The sequence below is a fragment of the Galleria mellonella genome, unplaced genomic scaffold (genome assembly GCF_026898425.1).
Source record: "Galleria mellonella isolate WM207_F2 unplaced genomic scaffold, CSIRO_AGI_GalMel_v1 utg90, whole genome shotgun sequence".
Taxonomy (NCBI): Eukaryota; Metazoa; Arthropoda; class Insecta; order Lepidoptera; family Pyralidae; genus Galleria; species Galleria mellonella.
This window is the reverse complement of record NW_026442172.1, coordinates 2,160,965-2,188,524: the sequence shown is the minus strand read 5'-3', so window position 1 is coordinate 2,188,524 and position 27,560 is coordinate 2,160,965. Positions and strand designations below refer to the sequence as shown.

The 27,560-nt window shown below is 30.6% G+C and overlaps 1 protein-coding gene across 2 annotated transcripts; it reads right to left on the bottom strand.

The window, feature by feature from the left end:
* On the bottom strand, positions 1-27,560 carry LOC113523598 (homeobox protein CDX-2). 2 transcript variants are annotated; one of them, XM_026909592.3, is made up of 3 exons: positions 27,027-27,560; positions 5,241-5,386; positions 1-4,093 (listed from the first exon to the last, which is right to left on the bottom strand). In XM_026909592.3, the coding sequence occupies exons 1-3, from the start codon at positions 27,370-27,372 to the stop codon at positions 3,848-3,850; spliced, it is 738 nt and encodes a 245-aa protein (XP_026765393.1). In that variant the 5' UTR covers positions 27,373-27,560; the 3' UTR covers positions 1-3,847. The 2 variants fall into 2 exon arrangements, with proteins under 2 accessions (XP_026765393.1, XP_026765394.1); XM_026909593.3 differs by having other exon boundaries at positions 27,036-27,550.

The following is a 27,560-nucleotide window of genomic DNA, read 5'->3' as shown; positions in this document are numbered from 1 at the left end:
AATGATTAACATGAATTTATTTAGTTTATCAAATATATTTCGTGAAAGTGCTGCGTACATACTAATAATTTCCGTGTTCACAAGCAATTCTCAAACAACAATACAACATCTCTCATTACAACACAAAATTATACCAGCTTTCTTCCTCCTGATTCAGTTTGACAGGAACAGAATTGTACAGAAACTAATAGCACCATTTCTATTTTACTGGTCTCACAGAACAAAACAATAAACAATCTTAATAGCATTTTAAAAAAAGTGTATACCCACAGGTACGTTAGTACCTAAACTTATCGTAACGATTTGTCAAACTTAATCAAAACCACTAAAGTATTTATTAAAATCAGCCTATTTTTAAAAAAAATTGCTACCAGCTGACTTAATAGTTTTGGAATCATGTGATTTTGTATTTGTATAGGTAGAAACTGGCGTATGAATAATTTAATCTAAAATTTAAGCTATTATTATATACAGAACAATAATACAACTAAGAGTAATCTCATTCAAGTTATAAAATAAATCTATTTCTCAAGGCTACAAATGCAGTTAAGGTAGATGATCTTTAGATAATAGGTTATGCAGCCAATTGGCGTAAATTCATAGATTTTATGAGATTCTTATTGGCTCTTCAAATTATAACATAAAAAATATTCTGTAAAGTAATAAAAAATGTTATAGATAATAGTAAATAATATTTATATTAAAACATTAAATTGAAATAAACTATCCAACCACTGTAAAAAATAAATAAGTACTTAAATAGTTCATCACCAATTTATTTTTACGCTAATAATCTCATTATATAAAAAAACGCTTGTAGCATTGAGAAATAACAATCAACTGCTTACAAATTTAATAATCTTAATTATTACAATAATATAAAAATATAGTTATCCATATTTACAATGACAAAATTCATTAAGTAAATTAAAACAAGACACCATTCCGAGCATTGAAAGAATAGTATAAGGCGTGATAGTTGATGATTAAACGAACTACCTGAAGTGAATTTTCATCACATTTATGACTGAGCTTCATCCAAAAAATTTAATATAACAATGTAATAGCGCGCAGATCTGCTGCCATCTAACCAATATATTTGATAAAACATAATAATGAAATTCCTGCCAATTTGAAGTAATGGCATTAATACTACACGCGTCTGAATCTTCATTCCACGACACATATATGGTGCACATATATGTACATAGTGTTGCAAATAAATGAACAGCTGAAACATTATAAGTCTTAGTTATCCTCCAAGTGCTTCATCACTAAGTTTCTGAACGAGTGGCGGTCTTCCACCGTGCTCTTTTTAAAGCACTTTCTTCCACGCACAACCACTCTTTGGAATCAACTTCCAGCAGCAGTATTTCCGAACCTGTTGAACCTTGTGAACGTTGCCGACCCTGAAGAAACCTCTTTACCCCCCTTTTGAAGAACCCCATGCTGTAGTCTCTCGGGAAAACCTCGGCAGGGAGCTCATTCCATAACCTGAGTGTTCGTGGGAGAAAGCATCTCTGAAACCGCGTTGTACGCTACCATTTAGGCTGTAAGGTATGAGGGTGAACTCCCTGTCGATGGCGAGCCGTACGATGATAGAAAGTGGCCGTAGGCATCATATTGAATCCACTCCACTAATCATAGAAAAAGTATAACCCACATGAATGAATCGTATTCACTTGTGTGTCTGTACGTGAATCAGTGAGCGTTGCGTATAGTCGCGTTTGCAGCTACGCGGATGGCATTAGGATTCGGCGGACAGTCAGTTACGGTCCCCCGCGGTCGCAGGCTGCTGACGCCTCCCTGCTTTGATGAAATGATAACTACGCCTACGCCAACGGTATACGCTGGTAAAACTCCAGTAGGGATAATACGTGAAAATAAAAAAAACAGATCTATAACTCACTGGGATTATACATCTGAAATACAACACAATGGTTTCCAGGGGGACCACATGTAGGTGGCCCTGACAGGGTATATTGTTAGCATTAGAACTAGTTGTTTGCATTACTAACTACCCCCAAAGATCTGTTAAATCAGAGGCCGTAGACTTTAAATTTAAAATATATTGTTGTTAAAAATCTCTTCTGCTAATATGTACCTACTAGTAAACGGCGTAGGTTGTTTTATTTCCGTACCTGATTTTTTAATTGCCATATCCGATTTCAAAATATCGGATAAGTTGTCATCAAAATGGTTAATTTCTATTAGCTATATAGGCGATTTTTATACCTTTATAGATACATAAACACACAAAACTACGCCTATTTATAGTCTCAGTATACTGTAGTTCCCAAACTTATTGTGTCTATTGCCCACTTTAAGAATAAATTATTTTTAGCGCCCCTATTTTTTCACCTACTTAAAAACCACTATTACTTCAAGATCAACAAATCACCCCCCCCCCCCAAGATTCTACACAACACCTCTATTTTTTTTCTTTGTCTCTTACCCCCTCATTTTACAGCGCCCACAAGGAGTTGTTATCGACCACTTTGGGAAAGGCTGTTGTAGATCGTAAGCTAAACGTCCTGCCTCGTTCAGATGTTGACTCGGGTTTGAGTATGAGTATACAGCACTATTATCAAGGACTGTCCAACAGACGAATTACCGGCCGTTATTTGGCTCTGATTACTCTCAACAGCGTTATCTTTTTTAATTAAAGTATTAATTAATACCGCTTTTACCTCGAGACAATTATTAGGAACGAAAGGTTTGATATATATATTTTCATCTAGGGATTCGACGGACGTGTCCGAACTACCGTTTTTGGTGTCACTGATGTTCATTCCATAGTTTGTTTCCGCAGTTGCGGGTTCCAACGATATCAGAGAAGGAATTGGCAACAGAGCGATATTCTGCTCATCACTGGCTAGTATTTCATTAGCTGACAAAATTTCGATAACACACTCGTCAATAAAAATAAATGTATTTAATATAATTAGTATAATTCTATAAATGAAATTAAACCCTCATAGATAAACTTACCTACAATTATCGATGGTGTCGATATAATCGAATTATTCCGTGAACCTAACGTGATTTCATTTTCGCTTTAAATTTTTCTTTCTTTCCTACGAGTATGTAATAATCTAAATCGTTTTATATATTTAAACACTTTATATTATATAAAATGCTTTTTAGTGGTTGATGACACAAGCACTAAAATGCATTATTAAACGCATAATTAGGCAGGGAAGGGCAAACCTTGGTACTTTGTAATTATTATTTTGTATTTGTCTACCCCTTGTTTAGACTTTCAAATATTGTGGTTAGATGGCAAAACTATACGCGCTGTTATACTATTATCTTAATCTCTAAGATGAAACACAGTTATATTAATAGGTACTTATTAAATAGTTCTAAGTAGGTATGTATTTGAAATGGAAAATGTCGCTATTTTGACTGACAAGCAATTTTCATAATACACGCGAAGATTATAAATGACGATTATGAATTGTGCTGTAATATTATGAAACGTACCTGAAACCAAAATATAATCCACGAAGTACATCATACACATACCTACTTCGAGTATTCCATGTAATTAATGTAATTGAGGGTATTAATCATGAATCAATAACATTATCATAACCATGAATTAATACCATGTCTTGATACAACACACTTAATATTCTCGTAAGAATATTGCACTTTTATCACAAAAAGTCAAATTGTGTTAACACTAAGCACAAAACTGTCAATTTTCTATTCAACTATCACTGTATATAAAGCCAACCAGCCTTTGTCTAAGTCTTTTTTTAAACCACCATTCATACTTGTCTTTAAATCACTGAACGTGATGAACGTAATCATCGTGTATACTATAATTTTGTTGTTGTGGTCACAGTAACGGTACTGGTGGTACACCGGGCACGAGGGGCTCAGGTACACCCTGCAGAACACCTTGGTGGTAATGATGATGATGCATCATGCCGTTCATCATTTGTTGGTGATGCAGCATCGTAGCATGGTGTAACTGCGCGTGTTGGAGTGAAGCGTGATCGCCTTTCTCCTTCATCACGACTTCCTCACGTTTCTTTACCTGCTTTCTCTCTTTGGCCCTTCGATTTTGAAACCAGATTTTTACCTGTAACAAAATTTAATTATCTTCAATCTTGTGCATATTTAAACAAATTTGTATCTATAAATCATCAAACATATGATGATTTATAGATAGAATAGATTGATGATTTATTCATACAAAATATATACATTCTTAACTGGCAAGCTAAGAATGTAATTAAGTATGGTCTGTCCCCCTCTTTTAGAGAGACTGAATATGATCTATACTAATGAAATATTAAGTTGGTAAAAGAGTAGGTGAAAACTATTAACTATTATATCGTACAATACTCGTCGTTCATTCTTATAATTAAAACGTATGCAAATAATATTAAATGTAAGATTGATAAAACATGAAACTGATATACTTATTTACTGAATTGCATGGAAAAAGCAGAATAGTGGTACCAATCTCGTGTAACAAATTTCTCAAAATCAGATACAAAAAGCCTATTGTCAAATTTTTCCCAATATTTTAAGGAACAACGAAACACGAACTTATATATTAAGGTCACATAATAAATGTTTATACAAATTGTTAAAATGCCAGTCTTTTGGAGTTTTATAGTAGGACTAGCTATTGTCCGCGACTTCGTACACGTGGATTTTGGAAGTTTTATCCACTTAGAAGTTGAATTTTCAAAGTTGCTTGTTTATTATTGATCTATACTATATAATGAACCTATCTGCAAAATTCTAGATACAACGGTTTCGGCTGTGCGTTGAATACCTACCCTGCCAAATTTCTTGTTCATGCCTATAAATTTATAAGAATATTTAACTAATGGATCAATTATACATTAATAAATCGTAAAAACATACCAAATATACATATATGGAAAGGATTCTAATATCACAAACATGTATGTATTTATTAAACTTTATCGTAATAAATACGAATTAAACCCATTACCTCGTTTAAGTATAATTCTTTAATTTTGTGAAAGTAAGAAAAAAGGTAAATATCTAACAGAAAAACATATTAATTACGCCTACGACATATCACGCAACGGCAATTTTTTAAAATTAAATAGGTATCTAAATAGAGACTAGTATCAATATTGAGCGTCAAACAGGTGTGCCAACAACACACGACATCATTGTAACCATGCCTCAGAGCCGCGACAAATAAAAAACCAATTACAATCAATTATTTACAATATTATTCATACCTGTCTTTCGGAAAGGCCAAGATTAACTGCGAGCTCGGCTTTCCGGCGAATAGTGATGTATCTGCTGTAATGGAACTCTTTCTCCAACTCCAGCCGCTGATGGTCGCTGTACACCACGCGGTATTTGTCTTTTGTCCGCGTTTTACCTATAACAACAAAAAAAATTAAGAACTCAACAACTGGAGGTAAAAAACCATATACGAATTATATTATATGATAAAAATTTACATTCCACTTAGAAATTTTAGTTTTTCTAAAAAATATTGACTAGTTTTTAATTTTTTTTTATTTGTTTATTTAGTTTATTGTTGCATTATATGATGGTGTCGCCAAAACAATCCAAATGGGAAGAGGAAAAACTAAAGAGTTATGGATAGGCGGAGCAAGAAAGATAAAACAGAAACCTGCAAATAAATACATATATTGATAATAACTTTTTTAAATAATGCTATATAAACAAATCTATCTTCATTACAATTTAATAATTATATATCACTAAAACTATACCTAACATATGTATTATATAAACATATTAAACTACATAGGTACCTATCTAATTACAACAATACTATATAGCGCTTCGACTATAGGTCTGCTTTTAATATATTAATTAATGATTTAATAACAAAATGAGATGTAATTCAGATCATAAGAGATTACAAATTTAAATATAGGTAGTGAAAGATCTAAATATATAATACTTCTGTCACTACTAAGTGATAGAAACATCAAATAATGTTGACTCTATTTATTTTATACTAGCGGCCCGTCCCGGTCGCACAGGTAGACATTTTTACATTTTAAAAAGTGGCCATTAAGGCTGCACACGCGACGGAAGCTTAAAAATGGAGTAACTTTTCCCGTTTTCCCAACATTTCCCTTCACTACTTTGCTCCTATTGATCGTAGCATAATGAAAAGTATACTTTAACCTGTCTAGGAGTATGAAGAATAATTGTACCAAGTTTCGTTAAGATCCGTCAAGTAATTTTTGTTTCTATAACGAACATATAGACAGACAGACAGACAAAAATATTACTGATTGCATTTTTGGCATCAGTATCGATCACTAATCACCCCCTGATAGTTATTTTGGAAATATATTTCATGTACCTACAGAATTGATCTCTCTACAGATTTGTTATAAGTATAGATTATTTATTATTAGATTATTATTATTACAGATAACAATCGTAAGCAAATTGTTATTTGTTGTAAAACAAGAATTAAGTAAATCAAATAGCTACCTACAAAAATAACTTTTTGCACCTGTCTATAGCATTAATTATTAAGAAAATAAAATAATTAAACGCGTTAAGACTAATAAGACACTCGTAGTTTGCTTAAAAAACATGCAAAATCCTTTAAAACCTATCTTATCTGTTATTTTAAAAATTGAAGTCATGATATAGTATATTTATGCATAGTACCAATAAGCATTATTGCATGCATGGCGACTTTGTTAGCCACGCCTATTCTAAGCGACATACATGGGCATACGTCCATCTCTCTCTATCTATATGTGATATTAGGAAGCACCGCGACACATACCGTCAGTGCAAAAACTTACATATACATTAAATGATATCTATGTGAGATATCGTTTTTTAATAAGAATTTTATAATCTAAGAGTTGATGAAGTAATTTATATCTATAAATGAGGATATTAAGTTTCGTATTTTGAATGTAATAAAAATTATGTGAAATATTACTATTTATTGTGAATTATTACTAATATAGATCATAAATAGAATATCTATATTTTTATTTAAGAACATTTTTTTTTACGGATGATAATGAAATGATGACCCCGTCTGCGCTATTGGTAAACGCTGGCGGGACACCAGGGAAAAATAAATGAAGAAGAAGCAGGTCAGTTGGCCCATCATGATAAATTTATCAAAAATAACCACTATAGTTTCCAGAGGGAATCACGTAGAGGTCGGCATGTTTAAATATATTGCTATAAATATAGTTATTAGATCTTATTACTAACAATCCCTTTCTCCCCTTATTTAAGAACTTAGGTATGCCTACATATATTATTAGACATATTACCTTGCTTACCTACTTATATAATCTCCATAGAAAAATAAAAAAATCTCTTCTAAATGGAGGCAAAAAAAAAAAGAGCATCAAATAAAGAAATGTAGAGACATCACATTGCAACAAGGCTATATATTGCTAAAAGCAATCTTCTCTTTTTGCTTAGTTTTCATTTATAGTCGTAAATACAGCGTATAACTTTCATTAAAGTTTTCATGTCAAATAATTTATTTGAAGGATTATGAATTAAGGGAGTTTTTTAATTAGATACTATATTTTTTATATAGATATAATAGATTTACCTAACTACCAAGAGAGACTAAGATAGGTAATCTAAGTAAGTCTGAATAGACTTATATCTATTATTGACTTTGGTATTATTTGAATTAAATACAAGTACATTTATTGATGAATATTTCCACGCCATTCTTTCTTTGCTCTACGTAGGTATATATAGATATGGGTTTATTTATTCTCTTTGATTTTCCTTAAATTACTTAAAAACTACGTGCTTTTGTCTATTACATAGTTGTGATCATGATTTAGGTAGGTGCTTATGAATGAATGTAGTAATAATAGACCATAATCAGTAATTAAACAAATTTTTTTATGGTTACTATTCAATATATACCTAATAAATGCCTACTTTTTGTTACTATTTCTATTAATGAACAATTGCTTCATATTTCCTATTCCTTATTTTACATTTATTTGACATATTTATTTCTTTACATACAGGTATAGACATACGTATGAAGAAATAAATAATAGTAAATAAGTCGGTATTTATATCGTATTTATTTGAATTTTATATAACATGTTCTAATAAGTAATTATAAATCGCTATTCATTGACCAATTAAAACTTTATTGACTAATAAAATGTAAGACAAGAGGCGGACTTTTATATCCTATTGACACTATATACAGAAGTGGTCTTTGTACTTGAAAACAAGTTAGCATAGAAAAACATCGTTTTAATCCATTGGAATTGATAAATATTCAACTACCATTGTTGAATTAGAACCATCGTGAATCATAATTTACGATAGTTATTATAATTGTTTTATAATACTAGTTATTACCCGCAACTTCGCTTGCGTGAACAAGTTATCTCTTATTTTTGTTGGAATTTCAAGAAGTGCTTTCTTAGTTGAGTTATATAGAACCCCTGTGCAAAACTTTATCTCTTTAAATTCAGCAGTCTGTGTGCATGAGTTGAGCGTCGATTGTTAGTTACACAAGAGAAGTCATTGGTCAAAGTTCTACAAAAATAAAACACAGTATGCCCTTCGCCAACTTTAGCGGAACGATTATTCGTCGGTTTATCGTTTGAAAAGTCTTTTATATTCTCGTAACGAGCGTGTACTCGCCTCGCTCGTGTTAGGGGAGAAATCCCAAGGGCTCGATAAGGTAAATCCTCGCGCCAAGGAACAGAGGCGCCGCGCGACGCAGGCTTAGTCCTGGGATCAAGACAGGACCACACCTCGTGTTGTCTACGTATGTGTGAACAAAAACTACGCCACGATAAGTTTTATCGTGTGTAGCAAAAAAATTATACATTATCATTTATCATTGCGATTCAAATTGGACATTTCTACCTCTGAGAGGAACATTTGCATAATATACATAGATATTCTTACAGAAAACAGTGAATTTATTTACAAGTGCCTTTCCATATAGAATCCAAATTAATGTGTTTTATATGAACAGTTTTCACTATTACACGTGTCGCTTTCTCATCACAGCCGCGGAATATCCAAGATAGAATATTCATAAATAAATAAATAATATCAATAATTTCATTATTAGTCTAGACGATGTCATAAATTCCTCATTGTCTAATCGTAGATTACCACTTCCTAATATACCTTTAATACATATGTAAACATATAGTTAATCTTTGTACCCCAGTACGAACCTTAAAAAGCATGGATTTATCCAAACTATACAGGTTTTCACGTTGTTATCTTTAGATTTTTCGAGATCTGAATAATCACAAATCACATATTTTTTTTTTATATTAACAGTAACAAAACAAATATCAAGCAGGTAAGACATTTCTTAAATACGCATACGAATAGGTATTTTAATATTAAACGTGGAAATTATTGGGTTTCCCAATGTGTCGAATTTTACATTATGGGTTTTGTTTACATTTTTTTTTTTATCTTCCATGTAGATTTCTCAACAAGTAAAATTACGAGATATGTAGTTATATCTGTGTACATTGCAAAGACTGAGTAGATGTGTCTCCTTGTTTACTCGGGTTTGTAAATATTCCTTATCTCGGTTTATGAACTTCATAAATTATGTTTGTCAGACAGACAATCAGAGTGGAATTATACATTTACGTAATAATTTCTTGAGTTGAGAACGATCGTGTGCTTATTAGGTAAGTATCTATATTAAAATTATAGAGATTATGATGTGTTATTAAATTTTCCAAAATAGAACTAGTGGTCATTAACCTTTTTTTGTCGAGGGGAAATGCTAATGCAGACCCACATACCTCAGGGAAGATATGTGGGTACTGCTGAACTCTTACCAACTAAAATACCCCGATGTTTCTCATCCGTCTGTTGTTAGAACCGCGGAGAACCCGCTTGAAGTCCGAGACAGTAATCATAAACCTAGCTCAAGATAGTTATGGAATATATATTTTTATTAACTGTATGCTACGACTACTCTTGCATGGATCAATTCATCCTTATTTATTTTTATTTTATAAAACTTAGAATGGCAAACAAGCTAACGGCCCACCTGATGAAAATTGGTAACCGTCGCCTATAGACATGAGCAGTACCATGGACATAACAGATTATACAGTTTCATCTATAATATCCCCCCATGCGTTGCCATTCTTGAGGACTGGCTGTTATTCCTCTGTACTTGTGATTAAAAAAAATTCTGTCCGAAACACTTTGGAAGAATAAAATACATGGAGAAATTTTTGGAGAAAAGTGAAATGGGCTTGGAAAAAATACCCAAATCTTTGGGTATTTTTTTGGACATTTTTGGTATGTGTAAAGTGTATAGAGAGTATATAAATGCAATAAATTATATGAAAGGCAAAGCAGAGGATGGGATATATATATATATATATATATATATATATATATATATATATATATATATATATATATATATATATATATATATATATATATATATATATATATATATATATATATATATATATATATAGACATCGTTAAAAATAAACATATAAAAAAATATATATACAAATTATATAATATTTTTTACCCATCGTATCGGTGATGTGCAATGTGCCGTATCAGGTGGCCGTCCCCGAAAACGGCACAAAGTAAAACCTTTCTACCAAAGGTCTTCCGTCATAAAATTCGAAGGACGATCCGTTGGCGCTCCCACCAAAAATAAATTAAAATTACCACTGTGACGAGATTCCAATCGCTCTACTCTCGGTACGAAATTATTTTTCTCTCTGAAGTACATCAGATCAATCTCCTCGACCTTTGGAGAGTAATGCAATGGGAACACATATATATATAGCATTAGTATTGTAGGACGAAGCAATTTTTTTGGTTCTGCCAATGCAGCACCTGTCATATCAATCACACTGTACTTTTATACAATCGTGATTGAAATATTAATTTTTCTTATTTATGTATTATATTCTCCTATAAAAGTAGGTAAAAAGAAAAAAATCTGAAATAAATAAACATCATACACAATAAATAAACTCTATATCCTAACTGTTCTCTATTAACACTACACCTACAATAATTCATAACATCTTTCAATTGTACGTATCAAGATATATATGAATAAAATAGGTACCTATTCTTAATAAACACTTCCCACTATGAAACGCAAGGTCACATGTAGGCATGTTGTTTATATCGGATTTGTGGGGACGTGGGTAAATTTTATTTATCTTATTTAAGATAGACTTGTATTATTATCTATGCATTTACCTTCCCTCGTTATAAGTAGGTACCTACCAAAATATAAGTCTCAATTAATAAATATCTTAATTGCATTAACGTTAATCTTAACTAAACATGTGTAGATAGATACAAATACCTATATAAGTAATACATACAGTATATAAGAAATACATAAAAGCGAATTGAGAACCTCTTCCATTTTGAAATGAAATAAAATAAAACTTCAATTACGACTAGAAACAATAATAAGAGTAAACAGTTCCAATTAAAAAATTGATCACATACCTACATAGTAGGACATTTTTATTAGCGAATATTTTTCATAAAAAACAAAAATATATAATGAATAAAATTGAAAACTTCGGTCTTTTTAACTTTTTTGATTAAAAAGACAGAAAAGTACGTATAGTCACATAAATATAATGTAGTACAAGTATAAAAAAAGATATTTTGTTGTGAAATAACAAAGAATATTATAGGAAACCTACGTGAGGTCCGTTAAAAATATGCATTACTTAATTTTACAAATTATTACATATTTGTATATGTATATTATATTTTTTAATACAATGCACAATATGATTTATTTTTCACGGGAGGTCAAAAGTCAACAATGTGACATGTTTTCATACACGACTTCGAATTGTAGACTAAAGATAAACTCTTTGGAGTGCTTGAATGACAGAAAATTATAACTTAAATAAATTTCCTGTTAGAGAAGCAAACAAATGGAGATGGCAGAGAACTAGTAAAGTCAACACATGTGCACTATCTATAGGCGATGCGTTTGATAGCAGGCGTTAATTTTGGAGGCAAACAAAAGTCGCCGAAGGCGCGCGACTCGGGACTCGGGTCTCGAGCGCGGTCTAAACGCTTCGCCCAGTCGCTCCCCACTCAGTTTCTAAGAAGGGAGTTTTGCATAATCTATGTTAGTTGACATATTTTATTTATTATTATTTAGTATTAAATGATAATATACATAAATTATCTTATAAAATATTTAGTATTTTTACTATAGGCATAACAGTCATTAAAATATTGTCTAATATGTCTTTAAGATTGACATAAAATAAGCGTTACTATGTCCCTATATTGTCCAGGTATATTTTGTATGTCCATGGTACTGTTTATATCTATAGGTGATGTTTACTTATTACTTTCTATCAAGTGTTAATTTTCTCTCAGTTTGTTTATCGTCTTACAAGTAGGTAAGTAAATATAAAAGAGAACATTAATTAAATACAACTACCTAATTTGATAATTAACTCCATCCATTGAAAATTCTATCCATTACCATGGATAGATAATTTTTATTTAGTCTTTAGTAATATAATTAACATAAATTTAGGATGTATGTAAGTAATAATAACAGGTGCAGCTTAATACAAAAAATCCTGAATATGAACTTTTAAAATTTATTATTACATTATTTTTTATTATTAATAATAGAGCATGTGGTATTCGCCTGTAAAAGAAAAATTTATTCGTAGGCAATTTTTATCAATTATGTATTTAAAATTTTCTTTCTCTCATGTTTAAATACAATAAAATAAAATACCATAACCCAATAAAATATTAAATTCTGCAAAGTCAATACTGATGTGTATTGTTTATTAATGGTACTGATTCTATTATGAACCTCCGAATCAAGTTGGCCATATTAAAGTATTATGTAGTTGAATATAAACACAATTACATTTCTCATTTTAGTGATTAAAACCAGATCATTTGTGGTTTTAGTTTATTAGGTGATAGTGTAAGTTTTTACCAAAAAATAAAGATATTTACGATGGGTAAACAGCGCGGGAGGCGCGGGCCTGGTGTAGTGTATGTACTGGTATTTATCTGTAGTCATACACGCGGTGTGGCTCAGCGATACGCTCCTTGTTTAGACTATGGTTATCGGAAACAAATAGATGTAGTTAAATGCATCGCTAAGTAGAATTGATACGATCCCATTCTATTTACAAAATCATACAAGCTTCTAAAATAAATTGTATCTATACTTACTTAAAAGCAGAAATTGATTGACAGTTCCACGCACAACTGACCGTCGCGTGTATGAAATATTAAATTTTGCATATTTTTTATGTAATTTGAGAAAGTACTGAAAACAAAGCCTCCACGCTAGTCAAACAGCAGAAACAGCATGTATCCATAAATATTATATGCATAAAGTTTTGTCTGTAATGTACTTAGAAAAAAAAATATTTTAACAAGTTTGCTTGTAAACTCAATTGTCACTAAAACCACTTATAAACTATGGTATGTTATATATAGTAACTGTCTATTAATTGCATTTTTTAAAGTATATTTAAAAGGAGTGTATCTAATTTAATTTAATTTGATATGCCAGATAGTATCATACATAAACATAAAAAATATAATCCAATTAAAAAGAAATTAAAACAATAATAACAACAAATAAACAAATATTTACTGGCTACCACTCTCATCTACAATAAATTAATTCAGAACTAAATAATAAATAGGTACTTAAGTACCATAAAGATACTGGTTATAGTTAGGCCATAACCAACCATAACATAATACTTACTATAATAATATAGTAATTACGATAACAGTGTTCATTCAATAATTTAATATGTTACGATGATAATACATGTTTAGATGCCAACACATACCAAAAATAATTAACGATAATTCACAAATAATAAATCTAGAGCTTACATTTTAGCATAATTCTTACCATTAATACTTTTAGTAGATATTATTATAAGCTATGTATCTATGTTATTATATATAGTTTCTGTTGTAACTAAAAAGAGATACCAAATAAATCTCTACAAGCATAAAATCCTACAAATTGCTGACCTTGACACATCTAACTAGAATACGAAATGTAACTGACACGAAATTTTGATATGCCCGTTGAATTCGCTAAATTGTAAAAGTGAGCAAACGATTATAAGCACAAAACATGCCGATCCTTGATATCAATATCTGTCTGCCCACCATGTGTATGAAGGTATATCGTAGCTATCAAACTATGGATTGCTTGTCGAACATGTTATAGGGTGTGAATTGTAAAACGAAGACAATTAATCGGCATGTTATCAGCCGTAGTGGCGGCTTTGTCGGCCTGCCGAAATCCGCTTTCAGTTAATACATGATTATGGCGAGTCGTCTGCGATAGCGGTACCTTTGAACATGTTGACTCAATAATACGTCATATCGCGTTGTTACCTACTTGTAAACGCTTGTAATGCGTTTTTGATGAAGGAGGGAGTGGCCAGTATCGGTGTAGATAAGACTTGCCGATTCGACACACAATTTAAGCAGAATTTATATTCGTTTATGGAACTCTATTATATATAGATTTATCTCTAAGTATGGATGAGATTGATTATCTCGAAACACTTCTCGCATTCGAGTACATGTTATCATAATTAGACTTTTTATAAGTAGGTAAAACCTACAAAAATTGTACCAAACTTTTTTTATGCAACTTAGAACGGTAAACAATTTGACAGCCCACCTAATGGAAATTGATCGACGCCTATAGACGTGAAAATCACCAAAACTATTAAAAAAACTAAAAACTACTAACAAACTACTCGTACACACACTAAAACAAATTGATAATATCAAACAAAACAAATAAAGGTGATTGGTGTAAAAATGTAAAATGATGCTTTGCGTTATGCTAGCAACGACTGCACTTTTACGAAGAGTGAACTATAATGTGAGATGCGTTCACTTTATGTGCAGCTTTACGTCTATTTGCAGTTACGACCAGACCCTACACGACGATAATATACAACAAATTAGCCATTCACTAAATATTAACGATATCAATATTTAGTCACTAAACATTAACGTCGAGTACGAGTATACTGCTTGAATAGTAATGCAAACAACTCGAGAAGTCGGACGAAATGGAATAGCTATCTGATTTCCGTCATTTGTATAGAATTTGTTTAAAACATGCGTTAACGCGTTTTATGTTTCTATTAATTTACACATTCAATTCTTTATACTATCGCCATTATCGCGGCTAACAAACACGATAACTAGTATCGTAAAGTATGTCAATTACAATCATTTATTTATATTGTCCAAATTGCTATTGACTAGTGTCTGCATATCGAATTCAGCAACGAGCGAATTTTGCCTTTATAATCAATCAGTTGTTTACTGATTAACAAAACAAACTACTATTACGCAAATTACCGACAGGCCGCATACGTCTCTTTGGCAATGATGGATGTTAGACAACACTGTGGTGCGTCATTACTATATCTACACCAATTCGTTACTGATTGACTCTGTTTAAATAATCTCGCGCTGCATGACGTCGAGAAAAGTCACCACGGGAAAGAAGACGTCGGCACCATAACAAATTATTCAACAAACAATATCAAATAATAATCCACTCCTACTGTTCTCGCTTCTGAATTTTTTGCGACTCCCCGGAGCGTAGCCGTCGGATAGTTAAGTGATAGCTGTCAACGGCTTGTTTGTATTAAGTTTTTACAATTCATTGGCGTTTCACAAAGAGGCGTTGATGTAGAACGATCCATCTTCTTGAGCGTGAAATGGCAACAAATCCCCTGTAGAGACTTTCATTCAACTGGATTGGTGAATGTAGACAAATGGAGATTTATTTCTCGAAATGTCGTCAAGATTGTGTAAACAGCAAAGGTAAATAGAAAAAAAAGATTGAGTAGGGACGATAGAAACCTTAAATTATGTAATTCTATATGACTCCAAAGGGAATTAAAATTATATTAACTTGTTTTCTTAATTTCAACATATTGTTTATTAGGATGATAAATATGACTGTAGATAGGTAATATTCCTCCTTAATAGTTTGTTTAATTTTTTTTCCTAACATATTATATTCTAATAATATAATAATAATGACAATAAAATTTGCTGTGTAAAGGTCTACAGTAATATGCATTGTTTAAATATTATCTATCTTAACAAATATTTCAAAATGGTTGGAAATACAAACATGATTTAAATATTTTTGAACGGAAGCATCGCAAATGAGAAGGTGAATAAAATTATATTAATTAATAATTAACTATAATGTATTTTCACAGCAGTAAACAGAAAAAAGTATTCTTCGTTTCTTCTTCTATTAAAGAAGAATACTTTTTTCTCTAATGAATAAATCTAGAGATTCATTCTCATTGTATTTATCTATACTAATATTACACAATTAAATTTATATTACAGTAGTATGGAGTATAAAAAAAAGTAGCTAAAAAATGTATAAGATAACAATTCCATGTCCCTTTCCCACAAAAACATTTCATCTAAATATTTCGAAAAAGTAAGACAAAGTAAAGCGCATCAACTTTAAATAAGTAAAAACCATTTGTATTTTAGGTATGTCGTACAAGTACGTACTGCGGTCGAGCGCGGGGCACAAGTTGGCAAAGATTTAACTTGTTCGGTACCCGCCGTCCCCGGGGTGCCGTTGTCAGTGATTGTCGCCGGGAGCCGCCCCCGCTGTACCCAGCCCCGCGTCCTGCCACGGGATTAATTGCTCACACCGTGCACTCGCTCCCTAGACTCGCGTTAACATACAACCGTTTCAGTAAACGCAAAATAACATCTAATGTTATGCTCGATAATAATTGCAGCGGTTTGACAAAATTGCTTGCCGAGGGTGGCTCGAATAACAAACGATTTATTAGTATTGTAGCAATGTTTTAAATTAACATTTTTAATATATATCTTACTAATATAATAGGTATTAAAAAATTCTCTTTTTTTACAAATTCTATTTCATTCTATTAGTGAAACTATTTTTTTTTTTTAAAACATGAATGGATTGACGACGAATCGACGAGCAATTTATTTTCTTTTTATTTCTTAACAAAGAATGTTTACCTGCGGACATAAAAATTTGAACAAGAGGTAATATTAAACCCTTGGTTCTCAGACACCCAAGTAACAACGAATGCAAAACGCTATGGTATGCACAGTATATTACCGTCCATGTGTGTACCTTTTTACATCTGTCTGTGACGGTTGAGTATTTTCCGTCATGTTGACAGTCATATTCATCATTCCTTTCTTTTAGTGTTACTAATGTAATATAATTCTAACTACACTTAAAAAAAATATCTTGAAGGCCCTTTATTAAGTTAATAAAAACCAAAACAATAACTTTTAGAATGTTTCTCTATCTATCTGTAAGTTTATACTTGCATTACGCAAAAATTATTGCACGGAGTTGAATTAGGTTTTAACTTAGGTTTTACTTTAGAAACTATTTATATGTTTAAAATATGTAATTCACTAAAAAGAATCACATGGCGCTGAAGCAAATAAAAGACACGATCAGATAGTTCACTGTAAAAGAATCGTATTTACTGTAAAGTTATCGTACGCTCATATAATATTTTTGCTCTGTTTCTTTCTTTTTTCTCCCTTATCTTTTATTTTTCTTCTTTCCTTTTGTTTCTTTTCTTTACCTTTTATTTTTTTATACTTTTTCCCTTTTTCCTCTTCATATTCTCTCGAATACTTTTTGCTCGAACTCGTTACCCAAATAGTATATAATATATTATTAGAATTTGTGTGTGTAGAAACTTACGTTGATATTACCAACATATATAACAGACATGTGTACAAAATTCAGAAAAAAATGCGAAAATCGAACCTACATTGTCGCAAACAAAATGAACAAAAAAAAAGACAGCTACACAAGGGTCGGTCTCTCAGATTGAATTGAGTACATAGCAAGAATTTAACAATAATATAAAAATAAGTTAATTTTCTATTCACAATTCATCACAGAAAAGTATAATGAAATATGTTAATGCTGTGGTAAACGATTACAAATAATATGATAATATATGCGTTAATGAAATTATACCGTAAAAATTACATTTAACAATTAAAATAATATTAAACATTCATTATATGTATATAGATATTATATTTTTATTATATATATAAAATTAATTAATTTTATTAAAACACAATTCCCCGTCTAAGACAACGAACTAATTCTCCATTATAGATTTGTTATGTCTGTACCAATTCAATGCGATATTTTAGCGGTTGCATTCACATCTTTAGATCAGTGTTCTACAATCAGTCATCGGATACATTTTAAAGAATTAGCCATATTTATGTGTTTGCAAGCTGTTGGACTTTCAATAAATAAATAATAATTAGTTATATTTATTAAAAAAAAATGACCACAAATCTTTCATGAACAAGCATAATCCGGGTTTTTAATCAAAGACATAACTATAGAACTTTATATCTTTTGGTTATGGCCTGAAATAAAGATACTCGTACCATATTCACAGAATAAAAGTTCTTTTTAGTTCTCTATTATATATGTATTAACTTATAACACAAACACCATAAATTCATTTATATTCATGATAAATAATTTCATCCAATCATGAATTATACCTAAGTGGAAAAAAAATCAAAAACGCGTTTTTTTAAGATTACGAATACGTATTACAGTGTAAGTACAGGACTCTCAGTCAGAATTCAATACCCATTTGGCCGTTTTTTTTTTTTGGTGTGTAAAAAATGCTTTTACATTTTTTACATAGATAAAATACTTAAGAGCTTAACGAATGTAGTCTCGTTAATTCGTAAAGTTATAAAGTTCAAATGATCTGTCTATATTTTCTTTACATTTTTATCTCGTATAATGTAATGTATACTTTTATTTAAATTTTTTATACAACATAGAATAGCAAACAAGCCGATGGCCCTCCTGAAGGAAAGTGGTAACTGTAGCCTATAGACATGAACAGTACCATGGACATAACATAGTACTGTTTCGCCCATGATGCCCCCCACGCGTTACCATTCCTGAGGATTAAGGCATAATGCCTCTGTACTCTGTAAATTCACTGTCATATCCCACCCTTCAAATCGAAACACAGCCATGCACACACAACTACTTCACGGTTAACGTACGATCGGCACAGAAGTACCCAAGCAAACTATTTTACAAACTACTATATTATGTACAAAGTCTCCCTTAGGTAAATGTGATAATTAAAAAGTCGATTGCTGTCAAATACTAATACCTAATATATTTATATAACTCATTCGTGTTTCTAAGACCGTGAACCATATGTTGCACTTGCATCAAGGTTGTTAACTCTGCCCTTGAGGAGTATATGAGGAAAAAACAGCAAAAGGAAAGGAGGATTTTGAAGGGCCTTAGACATTTTAAAAAGTTCTTAAATGACAATGATGACAATGATGGGATAAACTCATCATCGGCAGAAACAGTATGTGTGTGTATATATACCTACTATGTTATGTCCATGGAACACTTGACATGCAACTGCGATTCGTTGGCAAGCATGCGTATGTGTTTACTGAGAACCCTGGCTTATACCATCATTTCATAGGATCTATGAAAGTATAAGGCAGGGGGAAGCCAAAATATCCCTTGTTTGTCATTCTAATATCGTATAAAAAAAATATCAGAATAATATCCATTTTGAGTTATCTAGATGTCAATGTCAAATACTAATATGACTCCTCAGATGAATAATATATTCATATATTTGTCTGTAGATATCAAAAGCACTAATATCAGAAATAATGGCGAAGAAGATTTATCAGAATCAAAAATGATTAAACAACCATATTAAATACTTTCATCAAAATAAATAAAACTCTGTCAATGAGTAGTATGAATTCAAACGCAGCAAAAAATAATGGATAATTGACTTTGAACCAAAAATTTTTGAGTAACAAAATATAAAATAAAAAACAACTAATAATATTTTATTATTTCAATTGCGATTTTGATTATTTTGTGCTATACTCTCCTATGTTTAAAAATCACACCGCATGAGTAAAGGTACTTGTGAAAGTTTACAAAGTTTATTAATTTTCCCTTTCATATGATATTTCGAAATTTTAAGCAGGTGCCGCTATTTAACTCCCTAACAAATATAAAATGGATTGTTTTAAATTATTTCTTAATGAGTCTTTTTGAATTATTCTCAAGTTATCCACTTGGCAAGATATTTACCATTTCATTTTTATTTATAATATAATATTAAAATTGTTTTACAGGTAGAATATCTAAGGAAGTGAAATATACCTTTCATAAAAACTAACACCTCATACCAACCTACTTTAACCATTACACTGTTTTGTTACATTCATTCAAACTAAGAATTTAGAGCAAAAGAATAAAGGAAACAGTTGAATAGTTAAAATAGGTTTTTTTTATGTAACTTAGAATGGCAAACAAGCTAACAGCCCACCTGATTGAAAGTAGTAACCATCGCCTATAGAAATAAGCATAACAAAGTATACTGTTATACTCCCCATGTGTTGCCATTCCTGAGGATTCAGTTTGAAGTTTAGCGTTTATATAATCAATAATTAATTTTATGAGTAAGATACAAGTCGCTTAATGAGCTAAGAAACGATCTATGTAGGTATTATTGGAGAATCACTACATATTTTATGTAATCCAGGTTTCTGCAGAAACACCAAAATAACTGATATAGACATCAAAAGATTAACAAATTATTAACTTAATTTATTATACTATGGTGATTAATTGCTTATGAATTTCATATATATGTGAAATATTATAATTTATATTTTTGTGAATAATTTTTTTAGTAAATATTATAAATTTTTAACTTGAAAACTTAATAATTAGTGTACATATATTAATAGTAATGCCTAACAGATATGAGCATTGTTTTAAATCAACCCACAATTTAAAAATTTGTGTGATATATATATATATATATATATATATATATATATATATATATATATATATATATATTTTTTTCATTCCAAATTAATTTGGAATAGATGAATACGTGGAAAATAGCTACTAGGTAGGTAGATCAAAAAAAGTTTAAATCAGAAGACCTTCTCACAAGAAATGAAATAAAACCTACACCATGACAAATGTAGTAGAATATATATCTAATATTACATCATATTTATTACAAGTACATACGTATTTGTAATAAAATAATTAAAAGTCTTTGTTATTCTGAAACCCTGGCTAGTTTGAGTTATAGTAAAATATGTTTAATCCAATTTTAAAACTAAAAAATTTGATCTCCTATATTTATTCGTTCTCGTATAAATTTTGCTTTTAAAAAAATCATATATTTATGTAATTATTGGTGATGTGTTGAGAGACTAGTATGGTATTCTTAGTAATTAAATGTTTTGACAATAAATAAATATTTATTCTATTCAAGCAAGTAAAATAGAAAACAAATATACAATAATAAATATATATATTGATGCCTAATAATATTGTAATGATTACAAAGTTCTATCATATTTACTACCATAAACTATATTAGTCACATTTATATTTCATTCTATTCATGGTTATCTAAAAAAACTCTTATAAAGTTAAACTCGCCTTAATAGCTACGAGAATGTATTAGACAGAATAAACAAAATATCCAAAACTTGTAAGTAGTTAAATTGTGACTTGTGATTATTTTAATCCAAAATAAAGTAAATTTAAAAAGAATAAAATCCTTGTCATGTGTCTATATATAAATACATATAAAAAATTACCTACGATCTTGTGGTGAATCTATATATAGTTTTGACTTTCGTCAAAAATATAAACAAACATTTTATATGTCTAAGTCATATTTAATTTAAGCAGTATTGTTGGCTGATCACAACAATTCACAGAACCAGTTCTTCAAGTTTACAATGATTTATGATTATTTTACACCATAGGTAGATAGGTAACATATTGTATCATAAGCAATTATATACATCTTATTAAATAATCGACGGTACGTGATTTTTAATTAGGAACGCCAGTCGATTTGTCTTCGAACTACCTTGTATGTTAGGCTGCGCTTAAAATGCCTTTAATTAAAGTTTATTCGTTAGAGTAACCAATAACCAATATTTAAAAATCGAAGTAATTATCCTATGAAATTTAAGCGAATTGAAATAAATTCAATGTTTAATAATCGGACGCAAGGAATATATCATTCATTTGCCGCACGCATGATGAAAGAAGATTATACTCGTATATAGGAGGATGTCATAAACTAAAGGTTTTCTTTAAGGGAATGTTCTACCAATGAAACTAAACATTACTTGAAGAAATGAAACATGGTTACAAATTATAAAAAAAATTACGCTTCCATACTAACTATACGCGACGCGCCATATTCGTAGTAACTATTTTTTTTTAATGGGTGATAATGGAATGGTATCCCAACCGCACCGGAGTGATGGATAATAGGTGAGGATGAAGCACGCTATAAGCCCATCGTGACGAATTCAACAAGAATTGTTCACGATGGTTTCCAGGGGGAATCACGTGGAGGTCGACCTAATATTGCTAGCAATGGGGCTGTCAAACTCCATTGCTAACAATCCCTTACCCCCCGTAGTACCTATTAGTAGGTAGGTACCTATAGAGTTTCTCTTTTTGTTCCTTTTTTTTAATATATTTCATTGGGAAAAAAGTAATAAAATACTTTCTTGAGTATTATTTTTATTATACCAGCCGTTAACTGTCCACTGTTGAACATAGGCCTCTTCTTCTTGCTTATAAATATACTTGCCAACCCTTCACCCTGTTTTGTATATAGTGAATAACTATGGAAATAAAATATTTTTTAATGTACGGTGCAATAGATTTCTATATAGATTCTTGTTTCCCTTGACAAGATAAAGTTCACCTTGGACCAACACAGTAGAGCAAATATGTACAAATACCTTATTATTTTTTATAAGAATGTATTATTTATATTTAATGATATTATTCATTTATTTATTTAGTAAGTATAGTCAGATTACATAATATCTCGTTAAGCATTAGAGCTTCCACCAATTCGTATGACAAGGCCTTATAATTTATGTATTAATTATTTATCACCAGAAATACATTCCATTGCTATTTATATTACTCGTATAATAAAAAAAGTAGGTAGATACTTCTTAAGCTCGCTTAGAATGAGACGCGGACAAGACTCTTAACTGGCGTCTCTAACAGATATAACATACATTTTGATACAATAAGTTGCAAATGACAACAAGAACTATGTAATTAAAAGTTTCTTAAGCACTCCTTATATTTTGATGTGATAACTACCGGTTCAACTCACATATAAGCGGCTGTGACGCAAGCGCTCGCATCACAGCCGCTCATGATCAAGGATCACAAATTGATCCCGAAACTAGTCCAGCTTTCTCGATCTAATTATACATAAGTTAAACCGGTAGTTAATAAATATGTCATTTATTCTTATTACTTTAATAATTCCAATCTTTATTTTATTTTTAACTATATGGTAAAATAAATGAATAAAAAATGATAGGGTACTTTATGTATGTTATTGCTGCGTTATGAACGTTTTTTTTTTTAAGTTGTTTCTTGAGCATGTAACGTACCTTCTGTAAAAATCAATGTATGTATTAATTGAGTAGATATTTAAAATAAATACAGAGAAGCCACCTTCTAATGGTAAAGGCTTTAAAAAGATTTTTATATTCTGAGTATTTTGTATCGATGCAAATTAAAAATATTTACTGAATTCTATCATTTGTTTAATAACTACTCATAGTACCTACAAGTTCCAATTAGTTTGCTATTAATTAGCGCTGTATAGGATACTGGTAATTTTATCCAAATGTGGTATAAATAAATCATTTTATCTTTTCCTCTCAATAATTTTATAAAATTATATTTCTCAAATTGGCCTCTCTAATTCGAAAGTATAATACTAAGTAGTATAAAACTAAAAATAATAAATTATGAAAACAATGCATAAAATTAAATGAACTTGAGATAATTGAGACGTTATCGAAAGAATAAGATCAAATGAAAGAAATAATTAAAAAAGTTAAAACATTCTCTTTCTCGGAATAATAGTAAATAAACACGTCAAATGGAAAAGTACTGTTCAAGTCATCGCACAAAAGTAAACAACATAAACAGGAAAGTTTATAAATATATACAATATAAGTTCTAAAACATTTAGCGGAATTTATGAATGAAACAAATTCTGACCACGTTTTGAAGAGTAATTAATTGATCGTATAAATAGTTAGTAAAAATTCACAAATACAACAAAATGTAGGCGTTGTCTAGCTACTTAAAAAAAACAAAAATTGTAAAAGAAATACAAAATTGCACAGCTTATACATAAATAAGCTTAATAACAATTAAACAATTTAAATACAGTTATATAAATTATACAAATGTTTTATATAATAATTGATAGAACAAAAATCGTATTTAAACTTAATACAGGTATAAACACCGAAGAATTGAATTAAAATAATAACATATATTTACGCGAATGGTGCTGGATGGGCTCATTCAAAGCTTCAATTTCTTATAAATTCGAAATTGTTACATGACACACAATAACACTAGTGTACATGTAATTGTTGTACATAACATGCACACTAGTGTAATTTATTTTTGTCTCTGTGATAGCGTTTTTAGTCTATCAATATATCTACGGTATTATACTACGTGTATTATACAAACAAATACTTAATCTTAAAAATAATGCTCTAAAAAAATTGCTAATATCTGCTGCAATACTTAATACTTACCTCCTAATTTCAAACATAGGGACATTATATTATACCGATATATGAGAAGATTGGTGCTGATACACAAACAATTCAATTTCTTGTAAATTTGGAAATGTCACACACATATTTACATTACATGAACAGCAATGTAATTGATTTTTATCTTGTCACTATGATTGTTTTCTAGTCAGTCAGTATCTGCCTGAATACGAGTAATATTGTGTACAAGTAGTATATAGTGTCCATAATACAAACACATTCGTAAAAATAACACTCAGAGAGTACATACATCAATCCATATACCCATCTGCTTTTAGGTATGTCACCTTATATTAAAAATTAAGATGTATTCGTTATTTTATTTAGTGGATACTAATGTAATTTTACTGGCTAGATAGACACCTTCCTCTATTGTTATATACCAGTATGTAGGTAGTTAGAAAAGCATAATAGATGGATACTCTTTTTTGTTACCTCCATGAGATTACAATAGTAATCTTATTATAAATACAAACAAATAATATTATTTTCAATTGATATAGAAAATGGAAATAAAATATAAATTGCCATACCATAATATAATACTATGACTAAATAGATAGATCGGTTGTATCCACTTTATTTTACTTAAATCAATCAAATCAAATATCTTTATTTTGCGTGAAGAATGGTATAAAGTTGGTACATGGTTTTACCAGTGATCTTTGATGATAATACCGGAAGGTAAAATATTAAATAGCTGATCAAAGGCCCGCGAAACATACTATTTTACATTTACTGATATAACAAAATACCTACTTAAATGTCAAAATATATCGGTTACAATAATATACATGCTTTAAAGAATTCATCAATAGAGTAAAAGCATTTATCCGTTTGCCAACTTTTTAATTTATTTCCAAATGCATTTAGTGGTGGTGTTTTTATTGCATTATCTAATAGATTGTAAATTTTTATTGTCATACAATAGGCAATTCTGCCAAATTTGACGTTTTGTAGGGTAGAATTAGATTATGCGGATTTTTCGTGTTAAAATTAAGGTAAACTTTTTTAGGACTCCGTTCCAAATACGTACAAAAGAAACCCATATAGTGCCACTTTGTCTGTCAAACTTAATTTTGCGGTCGGGTTTCTAGCTACGTGACATAAATCATCAAATATTAATTTAAATAACAATAATTATTGTTAGATGTCTATGCCATATAAAAATACTATAAATTGGTCATTTATATATTATTAATTACAAATGTATAATTTTTCAATACATTTTAGGACTACATTTAAATAAAGATTTATTAAAAATGTAGATTACAATATGATATTGTTATACCTACGGAGATATACATTGTCTAGTACTTTATTTTTTTTCTATGTACCGTATCGATCGATTTGTATTCTTTATATTATAATAATTGCAAATTTTTAACACGTTCGTCTTGTTGTGGTTTTATTTCTCTATTCCGTGTATTTTTGAAGTGTACAACATGTTCAAATATATTTAATGTAAACACAATAAAAATCTTTTTATATACAGAATCCAGCTGCGAGTGAACATACCTCACTTTTGACCAATTTTTTTCTTTTAAATAGATATATGTGCGTATTAAAAAATACACAAGCTTCATAGACATAAAAAAAAGAAAAACATTTTTTAGCGTTCTGTACAGTAATCGTCAAGATATGTGCATGTCAACATTACAAATTGTCCTGACGCATTGTTTCTGAATGCATCATGCAATGACATGAGTTACTCCAAAGAAAAATAGCATATTCTAGAATAGAATTTACATTACCGTACTTAACATGCCTGCAAGGCTGTCTTTTTATAACTGATCATTTTTAATCGCCATACTGCATATGTGAATGAGTTTATATTATATGCATAATTTATATATGCAGTAGTTAATATAAACATAAACTAAATATATAAATGTACTTTGTCTTATTATAATAAATATTTAAGTTGTTATTTCATTACCATTCTATTATTTTACTAATTGTTTTATTTATTTCTTTTTTATATATTTCAACATCGTAGCAGAGTATTACGACGAATACGTCATCAGCAAACAAAGTGCAGTCATGCTATGTAACATAATATGTAAAATATTAAAAATTGTAGGTTAATTATGAAAATGTTTGCAATTTAATTAGCCTAGTACCTAAAATAGTAAAAAATAATTACCCTATTGATATATTTTTTTACTTATACGTACCTATTGTACACTTATAATAGATAAATAAAAAAATTGCGAATTACGTACTTAACGTACCTGGATTCGGCTGCGTCTGATAATTGGGCTTTTTCATCCATTCGTACGGTGAACGCGGCGGAGCCGGCGGTTGCGAAGGCCTAGAGCCCGGCGAGCCTTCTCCTGGACTCGCCAAATCCCCTCGCGCCGGAGACGGGATATCTGTTATTTCTCTCTCGCCTGGTTCTCGTTTCGGAAAGTGATGGGGATCTGGCACCCATTCTCCACCGGCTGTAGCTCCGTTCCACGCACACCACTGTTGCTCCTCAAAGTTCTGATGTTGCCAGCCGTACCAGCCACCACCGTATTGCCCGCTCTTGCCTTGGTACATGGCGAGCGGGTTGACGTAATTCACCATTCTTCGATCACCGTCCGGGCATCGCACATACACTCGCTGTCACAACACTTCAGTACCTATGTACGCTTACGAGACACACTTATACAACACGCAACAAAACGCGACTGAGCGACGAGCGAAGCGGGTAGAGACGGTCGGCGTGTTGAGACTGAACAGGAGGGGCGCAGCACAGCTGGGCCACAGAAGGC